The 15,985-nt window shown below is 43.3% G+C and overlaps 1 protein-coding gene across 13 annotated transcripts in view; it reads right to left on the bottom strand.

Moving 5' to 3' along the window:
- LOC150087201 (bromodomain-containing protein 2-like) overlaps positions 1–15,985 on the bottom strand; it is a 736,023-nt gene that overhangs the window by 117,014 nt on the left and 603,024 nt on the right. For all 13 annotated transcript variants that reach the window (XM_090373020.1, XM_090373014.1, XM_090373018.1 and 10 more), the window contains one exon: positions 2,661–2,812. In XM_090373020.1, coding sequence (XP_090229146.1) covers positions 2,661–2,812 — 152 coding nt within the window. The remainder of the gene's footprint in view (positions 1–2,660; positions 2,813–15,985) is intronic.

Here is a 15,985-nt window from a genome sequence, read left to right as displayed (position 1 = left end):
ACTGTTTTCTGGACTGTGAACATATTTTCTTGTTTTTATGAGCCGCAACCTTAAAATATTTCTACACATGGGTAATTATATATTCTATAATTCGGACTACCTACCCTTTTTAGTCCGAATGTCTCGGAACCCTTTTGTCTTTGTCACAACATTGGCAAAAAAATCGGATGCTGTATCGATGACTCACTCCTCTAAATGTCGAACGGTGTGGCTTTTGACAAAGACGCGAACACATATACATACAAACAAACTATTACATTAAGGTCACCAGGAAAGTTATTTCATATACCCAAGTCTATTGTGTCTGTAAATTGCGCGTGTTCTCTGGTCGATTTGCCTGTTTTGCTCGACGACAAACCTCAGTTTCTGGGTAAAAAACCTTGCTTTCTACGCCTGAGACCGACTAACTCAGCCATGGGGTGAAAAAAGCCCATTAAAGTTTTCCGCGTCATCGACGGAATTCGAACCCGGGTCTTTTCCACCCGGTGTGGAGAGGACGATGACGATACCACTGTGCTACCCACGCAGACTATACATACATACAGTATAATTTAATTTTATTATTGCTCTTTCGAGACACCCATTAACAGCAAATGGCTAGAGGGTGTGGTTGCATTATTTCAATATTTACAAGCTTATTTGCATAATCTTATTTACAATATTTGAAATCATAAAACACAGAGCATGTGATTATTAAATAAATATTCTTATTATATTTGTACCTGCCGGTACACATTACGAAAGATTTATTTTCTGTACATTTTATGTGTTTTTCTGGATCTACGTTTAAATTATTAAAAAACTTAACAGAATTCACTGGAAGAATCTCCCCAGAGAGTCGAACTGCGTCATGTCACGCTTGAGTCTTTTGGTTCTTTCCCGTTTATTATTCGCTGGCGTCAACCTAGGGCGATTGATCACATTTTCAACTTTAGGCGCATCTAGTCTCTCTGCTAATAACTTTTCCAGAATTAAGATGTTGCTTGTATTTTAATTTTTAAACGTTCCTTCTAAAATCCATGCTTTCTAGTACTAACAATCCAACACTGAATGAAAGCCGAGCGTCCCCCCGCCCTACTCTCTCTCTCTCCAACTGCCACTTAGACTCCAAACTGAGGCGAGGAATACAGTCAATTGTGCCCCTTTAATCTCGAAATACTACCGCATGCCCACCCTAGATATTTTAAAATTACGCTTTTTCTCGAACAGAACATGGTGTTGTCATCAACTATCCATGTGTGTGCGTGTCACCGTGATAAATAACATGGCCTCTCAGTTCTTAGCCACCCACTCCTTGGTTGCCTGATGTCCTCAGCAGTGACTTAGAAAAGCTCTGCACAAAAACTATAAAGCAATGATTTATAGGAAACAGACATCAGCAATAAAAATCCATTCTCATATTTAGACAAAGTTGATTTGAACTCGAGGAGGAACTGACTTCAGAGACTGAATATTGAACTAAGATTCTTTTCATTTCTTTTTTTTTTATATTTCGAAATTAATTTGTTAAAAATCACTGATATTTTTGGCTACTGGGGAGTATTCATATTGTTTGTGTTATATGGATACTTATTACCTCCGTTTATAAATACGTATGTAAAGGTTTTGCACAAAGTACAGGTACAGAGCAGCAAAATCCTAGTCGTTATGACTCTTTCAGGATGTACAGTATAAATAAAGCAGGACTAGTTAAATGAATAAATAAATAATGCCTGCGGCGAAAATTGTCTGGCCTCCACCCGAAGAATATCCTCAGTTTGAAGGAATTCATCAACCAGTTGAGCCTTGTTTAGAAGAGCATTATCGTTCCCCCAGAAAGCCTTACAGTTCTCGTCCCTATATCTATGCGAAGTCAAGTTTGCTTCCACAACGATGTATTGAGGTTATGATGATTTCATGACTCATGAGACCGTGGTAAACATGGGGCGCGTTCAACTGGCACACGTTGGAACCTCTGGTACGTCTAGACTCATATCTGAACGGTCCAAGTTACGTGTCCATCCTTCCAGACCATCTGCATCCCTTCATGATCATTGTGCACCCACAGGGCAATGGACTCTTTCTCGCCTCCCGACAGAGCCGTGGTGACTAGAACCTAGTTCGAAGAGCATTCAGCAGATTTTACCACCATGGAATGGCCTCTCCAATTACTGGACATGAACCCTGTGGAGCATCTTCGGGATGCTGTGAAAAGGTCCATTCAAGCTTTGGATCCTCCACCCAGGAATGCGATGGAATTATGGACAGCAGCAAGCATGGATGAAAATATCTGTGGAACGCTTTCGTGAACTAGTGGACTCAATGGCTCGCCGTGACTGCCTCTTATCCGGGCGAAAGGTGGGCCTACTCATTACTAGGTATGTAGGTATCCGATGATTTCTGTCCATTCAGTGTATATAAATGACATAAGTAATAGGGAGAAGAAATACAGAAGAACGTTTTAAGGTTTTACGTTAGAAACAGAGACTCTATATTGTTCCCTTTTTGTGCAATTTTGAGTCGACTCTTGATAACGACACTAGGTTATGCAATATAATACAATATACTTATCTATTTTTATTTGTATATTTATGTATATTTTATGTTTTTTATATCTTAATTTCTTATAAAGTTGTTAAGCAACTGAAAGAACATTCTTACAACAAATGCAGCACACATACCTCTGGATTCGGAAGGAACTTTAGTTTCGCAAAGAACTTCCATGGATGCCGTTCCATTTGGCTGTACGATGTAAAATTTTTGGTAAAGAGTGTAGAACATTTCATATAAGGTGCTGATTACTACGACAGCCAACCAGATAAGAAGAATGATCCTACAGGAAAGAGGAAGAGACAAAGTTATTTATGTGGTGTATTGCAGTATGAAAAGTGACGCAATTTGGGAAAAGTGCTTATTTAGCAAGAAGAGTAGCTACTCTGACAAAAGAGTTACGACTTCGAAACTAGTGCATCTTTTCAACCAGAGAAGCAGTTACACTGTAACCCAGATCAAGGGCGAAAAATAAGGTTCGTTTGAAAGATTCTGTATTGTGGAAGAGTAATGGTGTTTACTGGCTTACAGCGCTCTATGAAAATCAGATATCACGACGTGGGGGGCCTCCTGTTGATTCTATATGGAAATAAACTTGTCTATAGGCTTACGGGAAGAGTAATAAGTGTAAAGTGTGTTTAGGGTCAAACGGCACAAGGGGTTCCCCCCATCTCCGCGTAGTTTACATTGTGGGTGAACCAGTTGACTGGAAAAGCCAGAGATTTAAAAGTGTATGGACTTTGTATATGTGTGATGCCTTGTACCGTTGTTCATCTGGTCATTTAGCCGCTGGGCCCCTACTGAGGCCCAACGTTGCCCCACTTACGCCCCGTGGAGGCAGACCAGGAACCCAGTAGTCTGTTTCACTCTGGCAGGTCCTGCCACTTAATTTCCTGAGATTTCGGCAGCTAGGACCTAAAAAAAAAAAAAAAAAAGAAAGAAAGAAAGAAGCGCGTCGACGTAGGGGTAGAATCGCTTAGTTTTGCTAGGCCGAGTTATGGGCGTAAGGTAATTTAGATATGTTAAGTTTTTGGTATGTAGGGCTTTCGCTAGCGTATAGATAGAGAGGCAGAAGGCTGGGGGGAGAAAGACAGAAATATGGGGCCAATAGAGTAGGTAGCCCCAGTTTTCAGTGGGACATGCCCATGTCCCACCAGAGTAGAAGATATAGGGTGGAGAGGAGGGGAGGACGAAAATGTCCCCCCTCCCCCCAAGGAAGGTATAAAGGTGAAGGGGGCTAGAGTGCCCTCTTCAGATCGCCATATGGCTACTGGCAGCTATTGTTTCAAGTTTCTTTACTCATGGGGCAAGCTCCGTCCTTGTGCTTGTGTCCCTCATCTTTAGTTGCAGCCTTTACATTGTGCTGGCTGGTGTCTCAATAGTGGTACTTGATGTCAGTCATTGTAGATGGTATTAATGTCCTTCTCCTGATGAAGAGGTCTTGTGCGAACTGGGATAATGCTCTATATTCATCCTCAGTATCTATGAAATGGGATTCCAATCCTTTTGGTAGGTATCTTATTTTTGTTATAAGTACCCCTCTGAGGTCTTCATATTGTGGGCACTCGTACACTATGTGATTCCAGCTTTCTGTCTCCCCGCACGTACAGTTTGGGTCCTCACTGAGTCCGAATCCGTGCAGCTTCTCATTGTAGGGTCCGTGTCCTGTTATTAGAGATGTCAAATGTACCCAGGGAAGTACCAGGTCGGCTGTTTTGGGTAGATTTTCTGGAGGTCAGGTAGATATCTTCTGGTTATCTCACCCTTGGTGGTCTCCGTCCATCTTCTCTGCCATAATTTTAGCAGGTGGTTCTGTAATCTAGTTTTTTCCGTTTTTAGGTTGTTCGCTGGGTCAGTTGTGCAGTCCAGATGTGTGGCCGCCACTCCCCTGGATAGCAAGTATAGCAGACCTGTGCGAACGACCTCCAGGTCCAAAGGAAGCGCTCCAGCGAGTACCTGTAGTGCTGGAGTACTCACTGTACTACACGCACGCGTCGTAGTTAAGAGTATGGTCCTTCGGATCATGTCCAGAATTCTTCTATTCACTGCCAGTGCAGTTTTTGGGAACCAAATTGCTGAGGCGTAAGTAATTGCTGGGAGAAACGTTGTCCTGTAATATAGCGTCAGGGCTCTTTTTTTGAGTCCCCAATCTTTCCTAGTAACTCTGGCTACCAGTGCAGAATAGCTACTGATTTTTTTTCTTATGTACTTTAGGTGCAGCTGGAACGAGAGGTTGTTGTTCAGTACCACGCCTAGGTAAGTTGGTTTACAAACTTAATGGTGACATTGTCAATTTTTATTTGCGGTGGTCGTCGCAATTGCAGGGTTCCTTTAAGCAGGATTGAAGAGGTCCTTATGGGTGAAATTGTTAGCTGGTGTTTTGCGGCCCATTGCTGGAAAGAGTAATAGTGAGTTTACAAGAAGTAAAACTGTCAGGTTGGCATTTCTTTTTGAGCCAAATCAACCAAGGCTAGGAGGCGTTAGTATATTGCGCCTGTAAAACGGGCGTATTTTACAGTCAGCTCGCCACTTTGCTGAATGAAAAACCCAGGTTTCTTGGGGGCAGAGAGGAGAAACTTGGCTACAGTATGAATAAATCAATAACAGTTCGTCACGCCGAACAGGTCACGAACCAAGGATGTTTCGCACAATGCGAAAGGACGGCGATCATACCCACTTCGGTCCTAGGCATTTACCATGATGTTGGTAAGAGCATCTCTAAAAACAGCAATGGAGGTTACAATTGTATCGATGCAGACTGTGGCATAGCTGTGCGATCTATGGCTGTCGACTCGAAAAATTCAGAGACGGCTACCAGCGGCGGCCCGTATTCGCGACTAACAATTTTTTTCCCCGTAATGTAAGCAAAAATTGAAAGAAGCTGTGTAAAATCACGGACACATTCAGTATTGGATGAAAGGTATTAATTATCCATATGATGGCTAATGAGGGCACATCTGGCCCGCACTTGGTATATCCGTTCTATGCAGCACATTATGTCTGCGTGGAACAGATACACCCAGTTACAGCATTATCCTCAGGGCTAACATTGTGTGCTTATAGTACTAACACTGGGTACAGCTGATGGATGCACAGACTGTACACAACTCTACGCGATGGATGCAATAGCCTATGCATCCATCGCGTAGAGCAGCGATTTCCAAACTGGGAGGCGCGAACTAGTGCAAAAGGAGGCGCGAAAAGTTTAACACAAATGTAATTTTCATAACATAACATATATAAATAAAAAAATATATACACGAGTTTAATAAACAAAAGCAAACCTTCAAAAAAATAGTTTGTTCCATCAAATGCATTGCTAGCGTCGTACCAAGTTTCTTACGGAATCGCGAAATGTAAAAAACCACACACAATAGGAGAAACTATAGTTTTGCCGAAGCACTAGAAATTGCATAATTATGGATGTTTTACTTCAAGGGAGGCGCCGGGAAAATTTTACAGGTCAAGGGAGGCGTGGGCTCAGAAAGTTTGGGAAACGCTGGCGTAGAGTATGGAACAAAAATTTATTTCATTGATTTTAATCTACTCACAGCTGTGGCCGGATTTCCCATTAGGCACAGTTCCTATGGTGCCTTAGAAATTTTTCTAAGGTAGGCCCTAAAAATTTCTTAGGCCTAGGGCCTACGAAGGAAGGGAAAAATTGAAAAAAAGCAACGCTTCACTCTTTTCACTGACTAAACTAAAAAGAGCTGAGAAAACATATGCGCAATCGACTCTAGGAGCTTCATTTCAATACGCATACGCTATCTAGCGACTGTTCTCAAAACTAGAAGAATCGAAGTGATGGTCTCAATTGAGGTGATTTATCATTTATTACAGTTGGAACTTGAGTCACGTTAATCGACGTGATTTGTAGTCAGTGTTAAAATAGAAGATACATTTTAACCCTCTTCCCTTTAGCACATTTCTGAATAAAAGTGCTCAGGGCCTACTAATCCAGCCCTACTGACAGCACACCGTGTTCTCTGCCCAGCCCTTGGTAGTGAAAGGACAATGGTTTCGTGGAGCAGTAATAATTATCTCATCAAAATTAGTCTCTTTAAGAATTTTTAATTAATATATTATAGCTCAAGAAATCTAATATCTTAAGACAAAACTAAAAATACCACTAACCACACGGATCACAATAAATCTTTCCTAATAAATAAATATAAAACTCAGTGGACAGTGAAAACAGCCTCAGTGCTGTTGAAAACTATTGTACTGTAATGGTAAGAAAAATAGATTTTTAACCGATCAAATGTCACTAGAATACAATAACAATAGTTTAAACAGAATAATAGTACAGTACGTAGTTACGGATAACTGCTACAAAGCAGTTAAATACGACTAAATATGGTTAATGACTGTTTCATTGTCAAAGTAATTAATTTAACTCTGATTTTAATTAATTAATTAAAATCAGTTTAATTAAATCAACCTAGGTTGTTTGTGGTTTTATGGCGCAAAAGCTGCTTGGCTATATTGCACATGACCTAGTATGGTGGAGTATAAAAAAACAACATTTTTAAGGCACTTTAGAGACATCGAATACTGCTAATACCTTATGGGATCACCTTTTTTTCCCCTAAATTTTTTCCCATGTCAAGACGTGTACAGCCCGTACACGTCTTGACATGGACTCCACAAGGTGTTAGCAGGGTGGTTAGCAGGGTGTTCTATGATAGCGTTACCTATGCCAGGGCGTCCTATGGGTAGCACTATCATAGTGGTGGTACCATAAAATGTCCTTTGCCAGTCGGCGCCTCCGTAGCCAGGTGGGCAGGAGCAGCAGTGCGTAGCACACGCTTCTTGATTAGACCGGGGTTTGAGCCCGGTAACCACCAAAAACGGAGAATGCAGAAGGTCAGGGAATGACCACCGCATATCTCCGGCGCAATATGTAGTTAGTTGCTAATGCTCCTAAAAACAAAATAACAACAACAACAACCTTTGCCAGTCGGTCTCAAACATGCTCAACTGGGTTCAGTTCGGTTGAGTTCATTGTCATGTTCCTGAAACCAGTTAGAAACCTGTCGGGCCTTGTGCCATGGGGTGTTTTCTCGTTGGTTTGACGCCGGATTTGACTGGATACAATGTCATTGTGTAAAGTGTATTCGTGCCTGACGGCACCATGGGTTCCCCCATCTCCGTGTTGCTTTCATTGTGGGTGTAATAGTTCACTGTAAAGGCCAGAGATTTAAAAGTGTATGGATTTTGTAAGTGTAGTGTTGTGTATCGTTGTTCTTCTGCCATTTAGCCGCTAGACCCCTGCAGGGGCCCATTGCCCACACTTGGCCTCGTGGAGGCAGACCAGGTACACAGTAGTTTGAAATTTTTACTCTGGCAGGCCCTGCCACCTAGTTTCCTGGGATTTCAGTGGCTGGCTAAGGCCTTAAAAAAAAAAAAAAGCATCGTACGGGTAGATTCTGTAAGGCCTAAAAGTTTGCCTACTTAGTTTAATTTATACTCATTACGCAAACCATATACCTGCCTAAAAACCGGGAACACCAACTCCTTGAATCCTTGACATCGTTAGTTTTACAGTGTAGGACATCTCTAGCGTATAAAATCAGGCTGATGGGGTGAAAGGCAGAGGTATGGGGACGATAGAGAAGGTGCCCCCAGATTGTCATGAGGACATGTGTTTTTGTAAAGGGCGGCTCCTAGAACGTCGGTTCAGCTTCGCTTCGTATCTCTGTGAAGAACGGTATCACTACCAATGGGCCAGTTGTGTGTGACGGAGGTTTGTCTGTATTCTGTTGTTGTGTCTGGCCACTTGGCTACCCAGAAGTATCAGTCACCTGGAGAGATGATTCTGGGTACTCGTCCACACCACAGGAAGGTGGGCCAGTCCCAATTGTGTTCGTAGTGTCTCAATTCGAGACTCTGACTCACCTGATGTTGCCAAAAGGTTGGCCAGATTCCTCCGAGGGCCCACTCCAGAGGGGAAAAAAAAATAATAATAAAAAATAAATAAATAAAATAAAAAAAAGGTCCCGTAATATATTTATAATTAAAAAAATAATAAATAAAATAAAAATTTTGGGAAAGAAAAAAAGGGAAGAGAAAAAAAAAGGGAAGTGGAAGAGGAAGAAAGAAAGAAAAAAAAATAAATAAAATAAGGGATGAAGAGAAAAAAAAAAGGGAAGAGGAAGAAGGAAAAAAAATAATAAATAAAATAAAATAGATGAAAAAAAGGGAAGAGGAAAAAAAGAAAAAAAAATGGGGAAAAGATTGTTAGTGAGGCAGGCCCATGCCTCACCAGGCAAAGAACGGGGAGGCAGCGGGGAGGGAGGAGACCATGGAAACTGTCTCCTCCCCCACCAGGTGGAGGGAAAAGATAGGACTACAGATAGGATAGGAAAAGTCAGGAAAGCCAATTTGGCCATACAACAATGCTGCTGCTTCTCTCTTTTGCTGTCATGCTATTCCTATCCAGGTCACCAGAATTTGTGGGAGTCACTCATGGGACCAGATTCCCGGCCGGTGTGGTCAGGGCCATATAGGCTTTGGTTGCACTTGAGGTGCAGTTTCATCCATTTGTAGGTGGAGTCATCTTCATCTATGTGGACGTATTGTTGTAGGTTAGGCCCGGGAGGTTCTTGGTCCTCATGCTGGTGATCCCCCCCATCCAGCTGTTACTTGAGTGGGTGGAGGTCAGAGCTCTGATATAGCTCAGCAAAAGTACAGTGAGGGTCAGTCTTGCGGTCGCTCGTGGGACGTTTGTTCTTTCAGTTCATTGGTGTATTGTCAACAAGGTGTACTTTAATCCTTGGGTTTGTAGTTCTGCTTGGTGATTCCCTGCATCATCAGGTAGCAGCTTCTGTCAGCTCCATGGTTCTGTCTCCTTTACTTGACTGTGTCCGTCCGTGTGCTCGTAGCGCGTTCCGCGTGTTGTTTTACAGAGCCACTTGCTGTCTTCTTCTTGCAAATAGTTTTTGTGCATATTTGCTGAAGGCTTTATATTCATCCTCGGATTCAAGGAGTTGGTGTTCCCGGTTTTTAGGCAGGTATATGGTTTGCGTAATGAGTACACATCTTAGGTCTTCGTATATTGTGCATTCGTACATAAAGTGTTTCCATGATTTTCCTTCACCGCAGGTGCACGTTCCACCTTCAATAATCCCAAGCGCTGTAAGTTTGGCCTTTATCGGTCCGTGCAAGAAGGTTGCATTTAGCCCTGGGGAAAACCATGTGGGGAGAGAATTGGGATACACACACACTCTCTCTCTCTCTCTCTCTCTCTCTCTCTCTCTCTCTCTCTCTCTCTCTCTCTCTCTCTCTCTCTCTCTCACGTGCGGTGTGACTTTTTTCATAAATTCTCCCTTTGTGGATGCGGACCAATGGTTCTGCCACACGTGCTGTAAATGCATCAGCAGTCGCTTCTTTTCTGTATTACAGACATTTGCCAGGTCTGTGGTATATCCAATCAAGATTGTTGTTTTCCCTTTGGAAAGGTGGTATAACATACCGCAACGCACGACCTCCAGGTCTAGCGACAGGGCCCAGCCAGGATCTGCAAGGAGTGCATGTTCACTGTTCTGCAGGCTCTTGTTATGGTAAGGAGTATGGTTCACTGTATAGTGTCGAGAAGTTTTCTATTAACCACGGTGATCACTTTCTTGTACCATATGGGTGCTCCGTAGGTTATCACAGGGATGAAATCCACCTTTTAGTACAGGGAGGGAGGGTGCATCTTTTTAGTCCCCAGTCTCGCCTTGACACCCTGGAAATCATGGTCGCGTATTTCCTTATTTTTTTCTTTTAAGTATAGGAGGTGCGGTTAAAAGGACAGGTTGTTGTCTATGATAAGTCCGAGATATTTTGTTTCATCAGCTTTATCGTGTTCCCTTGGAGCTTAATTTGGGGTGGTCTTCTGATATCAACCGTGCCCTTCAGTACGATTTAGCAAGTCTTCGTTGATGATATCTTTAGGCAGCGAGTCGTCGTTCATTCCTGCAGGATCTCCAGCACGTGGTTGACCAGGGCCTCCAGTCATGCCCTTGAGTCCACCGTCACGGTCAGGACTAGGTCATCAGCAAAGGCCTGGGATCCAATCTCCCCTCAGGTTCATTGCAAGAAATTCATCAAAGCCTATGTTCCACAGAAGCGGCACCAGGACCGATCCCTGTGGGCAGCTCCTGTGGATGCTCTTTGTCACTCCTATCATTCAGGTAGGTAATTATGCTCTGGTAGAGGTTAAGGGGTGGGGGTTTCTGCCATCCAGAGTCTGGCGAGGACGCTCGGCCACCAAAGTGAGTTGAACGCCCTGGCGAAGTCAACCAAGAAAAATATTTCTTGGTACATTGTTGTGCCTCAGTCTGAAGTTTCTGGATGGCTTCTATGGTTGACAGACCATGCCTGAACCCCAAATGATTAGGGTTAGTGAGGTTTGCTGCAGTGTAGTGGGCTGTGAAGTAATTTTTCGTACAATTTACTTAAGGTTGAAAGAAGGGCTACAGGACAGTATGAGTCTGGTTGGTCAGGTTGCTTGGCAGAATTTTTTAAGATCAGCTTCAGGTTGCCTGTCTTCCAGTGTGTTGGATATGTCCCTGCTTGCAGGCAGGTGTTAAAGTGATAGAGGAGGAGTTCAGGCTCATATGCCACAGTCTTTTTTAAGTATCTCTGGTTCTATTTCCGGGCCAGGGCATCTTTTGTTCCTAATTTTCAGTGCCGCGGCCCGTAGCTCATTCATAGTGAAAGGAGGCTGTTGCGTTGCGTTGTGTAATTTTGATTTGCATCACATATTTCCTGCTGTTTAGGCAGCACTAGTGTAGGTGGTTCCTGGAATATTCCATTTAGGATATTGGCGATGGACTCCGGGGTGTACTTGATCGGTGATGACAGAAAGCTAGGTGTTCCCATTATTCCAGGCTGCCCATTATTATCTAGCTTGTCTCCGCCAGAGTCGCCTGAGATTCCTGAACGAAGACAAAGTCTGCATGGTAGCACAGTGGTATTGTCACCGTCCACCCCTCGCCGGATGGAAAAGGCCCGGGTTCGAATCCCGTCGATGACGCGAGGAACTTTAATGGGCTTTTTTTCACTTCGTGGATGAGTTAGTCGGTCTCAGGCATAGATAGCAAGGTTTTTCCTGGGAAACTGGGGTTTTTCGTCCAGCAAACAGACAAATAAACCAGAGAGCACACGCAATTAACAGACATAAGACACAGCACGGTAGATGAATTTACTACTCTGGTAGCCTAAATATAATCTTTTGGTTTTTTTTTGGACGGAAACAAAAAAAAAAAAAAAAGTAGTCGGGGGTAATACAGAATGTACGCAAGAGGGGGAGGGTATAACTAAAAATATGGAGAATGTAGACAAAAGCATTCTCTAAGTAATCAGTGGAGAACTAAGCTCCGTCAAGCGAAAGGGGGAAAAGGATCTTATCTATCCTCCCCTATGGGACCCCATAGGGGAGGATAGATAAGACACACAGCAAGAGAGCTGGGTGGAAGTCACCATTGGGGTTAAGGTGGCCCGAAGACAACTTAATCCTGCCCAAGTGAAGTCCGGTTGGCCAGTTACGTTAGGAAAGATGAGGTCTCGATACAGATGTTTCGAGTGTTCCTATTCTGAGTTGGCAATGGGTGTTCCATCTGGTGAAGAGTGCTTCGCAAACTTAGTAAGCTCGTAGTAGCAGCTTTCTTCTGTGATGTATAGGTGCTCATTTCCTTGAAGGATGTCTTGTATACGTGTAAACAGGATGCTGCGGAGGTCCTCATAACGTTGACAGGTATATAGCAGATAGGTTCAGTCTTCTGTTTCACCACATGCACAGTAGGGGTTGTCTATGATTCCCATGGATGTTAGTTTGTGGTTTATTGATCTATGTCCGGTAATGAGGTAGGTGGGATAAAGATCGGGAGGGAACCAATTTGGAGACTTGGGAAAAACGGCATTTACATCATAAATTTCTTAATAATGGGGCCAGTCAGCCCATCTGTCCTGCCAGGTCTGAAGTAATATGGTGTAAATTTTTTTCCTTTCCTCTCTAATTTCGTTCAGGTTACTGATGGAGTGTCCGAGGATAGTTGTTGGTATGCCCCTTGGTAGACAGTAGTAGACGTCCCGGCGAATGGTGCCTCCGTAGCCAGGTGGGCAGGAGCAGCAGTGCGTAACACACGCATCTTGATTAGACCGGGGTTCGAGCCCATCACCACCAAATACGGAGGATGCAGAAAGGTCAGGGAATGACCACCGCATATCCCTGGAGCAATATAGCCTTAGTTGCTAATGCTCCTAAAAACCAAACAACAACAACAGCCCCGGCGAATAACCTTTTTTTTTTTTTTTTTTGTAGTTGTTGGCGCATAGGCTTCTGTGGCCATAATGCACCTCCCAAGGTTTTTTTGCAGTACTTTGATCCAAGCCCGAGGCGAGAATCGAACCCGCGACCTTTGGGTTGCAGGCAGGCCCGGTCGGCAAATAACCTTCAGATCGAGCGGACGGACGCCAGCAAGAATCTGTAGGGACAGGGTACTGACCATGCAGCAGGCCCTAGTAATAGTTAAGAAGGGTGGTTTATGTTGGTTGTTGTTGAGAGTTGCCCTGCGAAACCAGATCCCCAAATCCATACGTTATGAAGGGAAGGAAGATACTTATACAGCGCAATGTGGACTAAGTTGCTGATCCGCCTAAAACGCCACAACAACCAACACTGACCGGGCTAGCCAGGTGGGTAAAGTGCCTGCCTGGCAACCCAAAGGTCGCGGGTTCGAATCCCGCCTCGGGCTAGGATCAGAGTAAAATGCAAAAACTTTGGACGTACATTATGGCCACAGAAGCCGATGCATTTTAGCCGTTGGTTTCCATTAGGAACCCAACGGCTAAAAGGCCAGATGAATAACGGTACAAAACATTACACACCACAATATCCATACACTTAAACCTCTGGCCTCTACAGTGTTCTGTATCACACCACAATGTATACTACGCGGAGGTGGGAGATACCCCTGGTGCCGTTAGACTCTCAACACACACAATCTCCACTCTCTCTCTCTCTCTCTGATTTTTACACAGAGTTCATTACGCACAGTTGAGGGCAGTACCCCTGGTGTCGCTTATCATGTAACACTAACCACAAAGTCCATGTGGATATTGGTCGTGCTGTTCCTACTTGTAATGGGTAGTTAGCTGGGTCACTGTGCTGAGCCGCTGCTGTGTTACAAGACGAGACACACGACGCTCATCACGGGCATCGACCATGTGTGACCTTTGGCTGGTTGTTCGACCGCTTACTGAGCCAGTCACGGTAGACTCGTAACACCAGAGAACGGGAGCACTTAACCTTGTTGACTATTGTCAATTGTCAAGATACTGGAATCTATATGTCTTGCCTCACAGTAATTCCCCGTTCGAATTCGGAAAGATCTTGATGCCGATCCAGTCTTCCATCGCAGACATTTAAAAAGTGATTGCCACTTGTGTAAACCTTAATCAGGCCATTTCTGAGGTCCCTGGTTTTCAAGCTGTGTAGCCCGCATAATCGGAGTCTTTCCTCGTACGGTCGTCCTTCTGCCAATCTCACTACTCGAGTTGCCCGTCTTTGGACCCTTTCAAGAAAGTCAATGTCTTTTTTCAGTTGAGGGTCTCCACAGTTGAACACAGTAGTGGTCTTACAATTGCCTTATACAGTGGGATTACGACTCTTGATAACATTCGATAAATCATCGATAGGCCCCCATGGGCTTTTCCTGGCTGCCTGCCAACACTGCTCAGAAATTTTCATATCTGCTGGCATCATAACTCCCAGATCGCTTTCTTCCTCCACTGTTTTCGGCATCCTCCTCCTGCAACATTTTCTTAATGTACGCTTCGTGGCGTGTGTGATTTTTGCTTTAAAAATATTCCATAATTCAAATGTATTCGCCCTCACTCGGCAATTCGCCCATTTAATATATGACATGTAGCGCCTTAAACTGTCAAAGCTCCTCTTCTGAAGTTGAAACCTGCCTTTACGTTTAACTACTGCAACATCTTTCTTCATCTTCCAAATAACGATTCGTGATCACTTCCCTTTAAGCCCTGCGATGTCATCTGATTCGTTAGTAATGACGAGGTCAAGAATATTCTGACCTCTAGTGCTTTCTCTAACATCCACTGATGTTCGCAGTAATCCAAGAAGTGATTTGTAGGATACCACTAATCATATAATAGTCAGTCCCCAAAAAACGTTTTCCAATTTGACTTGGTTTACTTTGACTTACTTTTACGGTTGTAGAAGGCTTCTGGAGAAAACAACCTGGAGGTGGTTTTCAGTTTTTTGGGTAGTTGTTTAGAACAGTGTTTTTCATCCGGTGGTTGTGGGGAATGTTCCACCAAAAATTAGCACTTATCAACGTTTCATAACCAACTTGTAATCCGACATACGTTATTTTGTAGAGTATATTATGATCTGGCTATTCGTAATGTCATTAAATTAATCGACTGACGTAATTAGATATCGACGTGTACTGGAACAGTGTTTTTAAAGATGTAGCCAAATTGCAGTCGTCACAGTGTACTGTTTCAAAATTATCCAAATCGGGAGTTGCGTAAAAATTGCTCACTGTGGAGAAAAATTGGATTTGGTTGATGAATCTTATTTAAGTACTCAATAAAAATGAAGATAAACGTAGCACTCCAAATAAAAGTCAATAGCAGACGGCGAACATGGCAAAATCATCAGACACAATTGCATTGCAAAAAAAAAAAAAAAAAACACTTAAAAGGCTGGAAAGTTATATTGCAGATGTAACTCTGCTCCACTGCAGACAACGGGAATTTTAATACAGATATTTCCGTTTTACCATCATTTTGATACACCCTTTCGTGACTACCGATAGTATATATTTTCGAGACAACTAGCAGAGCATCGATGAGCATAAAGCCGAATTTCTCTCTTCACCGGGGTACACCCTGTCAGTTCATAACCGGAAGGAGGATATCCAACTGCGCATGACAAGCGCGTTTATTCCTTCCTCTGCTCATCAAAGATTAGCTGGTTTGAGAGTCTGATTTATTGCTTCTGCATCGTAAATGTAGTTTTCTCACTAGCCGGGTAGAATTCATTTCGTTCTCGTTGTTTCCTTATCGTGAACGAAGATAAAGTTTATAAATCGTGTTATCGAGAAACTATCATGTGAATCAATCACATGACAAAGGGCGGTCGAATGAGTGTGGATTTGAGCGATAAAGGATTTAATTGATAAAGAATTTGGGCGATTTAAATTGTGTTCGTGTGGTGGGCCGAGCGGGGTAGGGCCGTGAGCAAGGTGGACTGGCACGTTTTAGGTCCAGCGACTCCGAATAATTTTGTTCCCCCCCACAGAGTGGTGGCTTCAAATCTTTTTCCTTTCGCGGCACTCTAAATATCATCCAGTGTTCATCGGCATATATATCATCCCTCCTTCTCACGTACTCAGTGGTGATTACAATTCTGATATTTGTTGAACTTTGATAAATCCAA

This window comes from Mastigoproctus giganteus, chromosome 4 (genome assembly GCF_048544385.1).
Source record: "Mastigoproctus giganteus isolate SK-2022 chromosome 4, ASM4854438v1, whole genome shotgun sequence".
Lineage (NCBI taxonomy): Eukaryota > Metazoa > Arthropoda > Arachnida > Uropygi > Thelyphonidae > Mastigoproctus > Mastigoproctus giganteus.
This window is presented reverse-complemented; position numbering and strand designations above follow the sequence as displayed.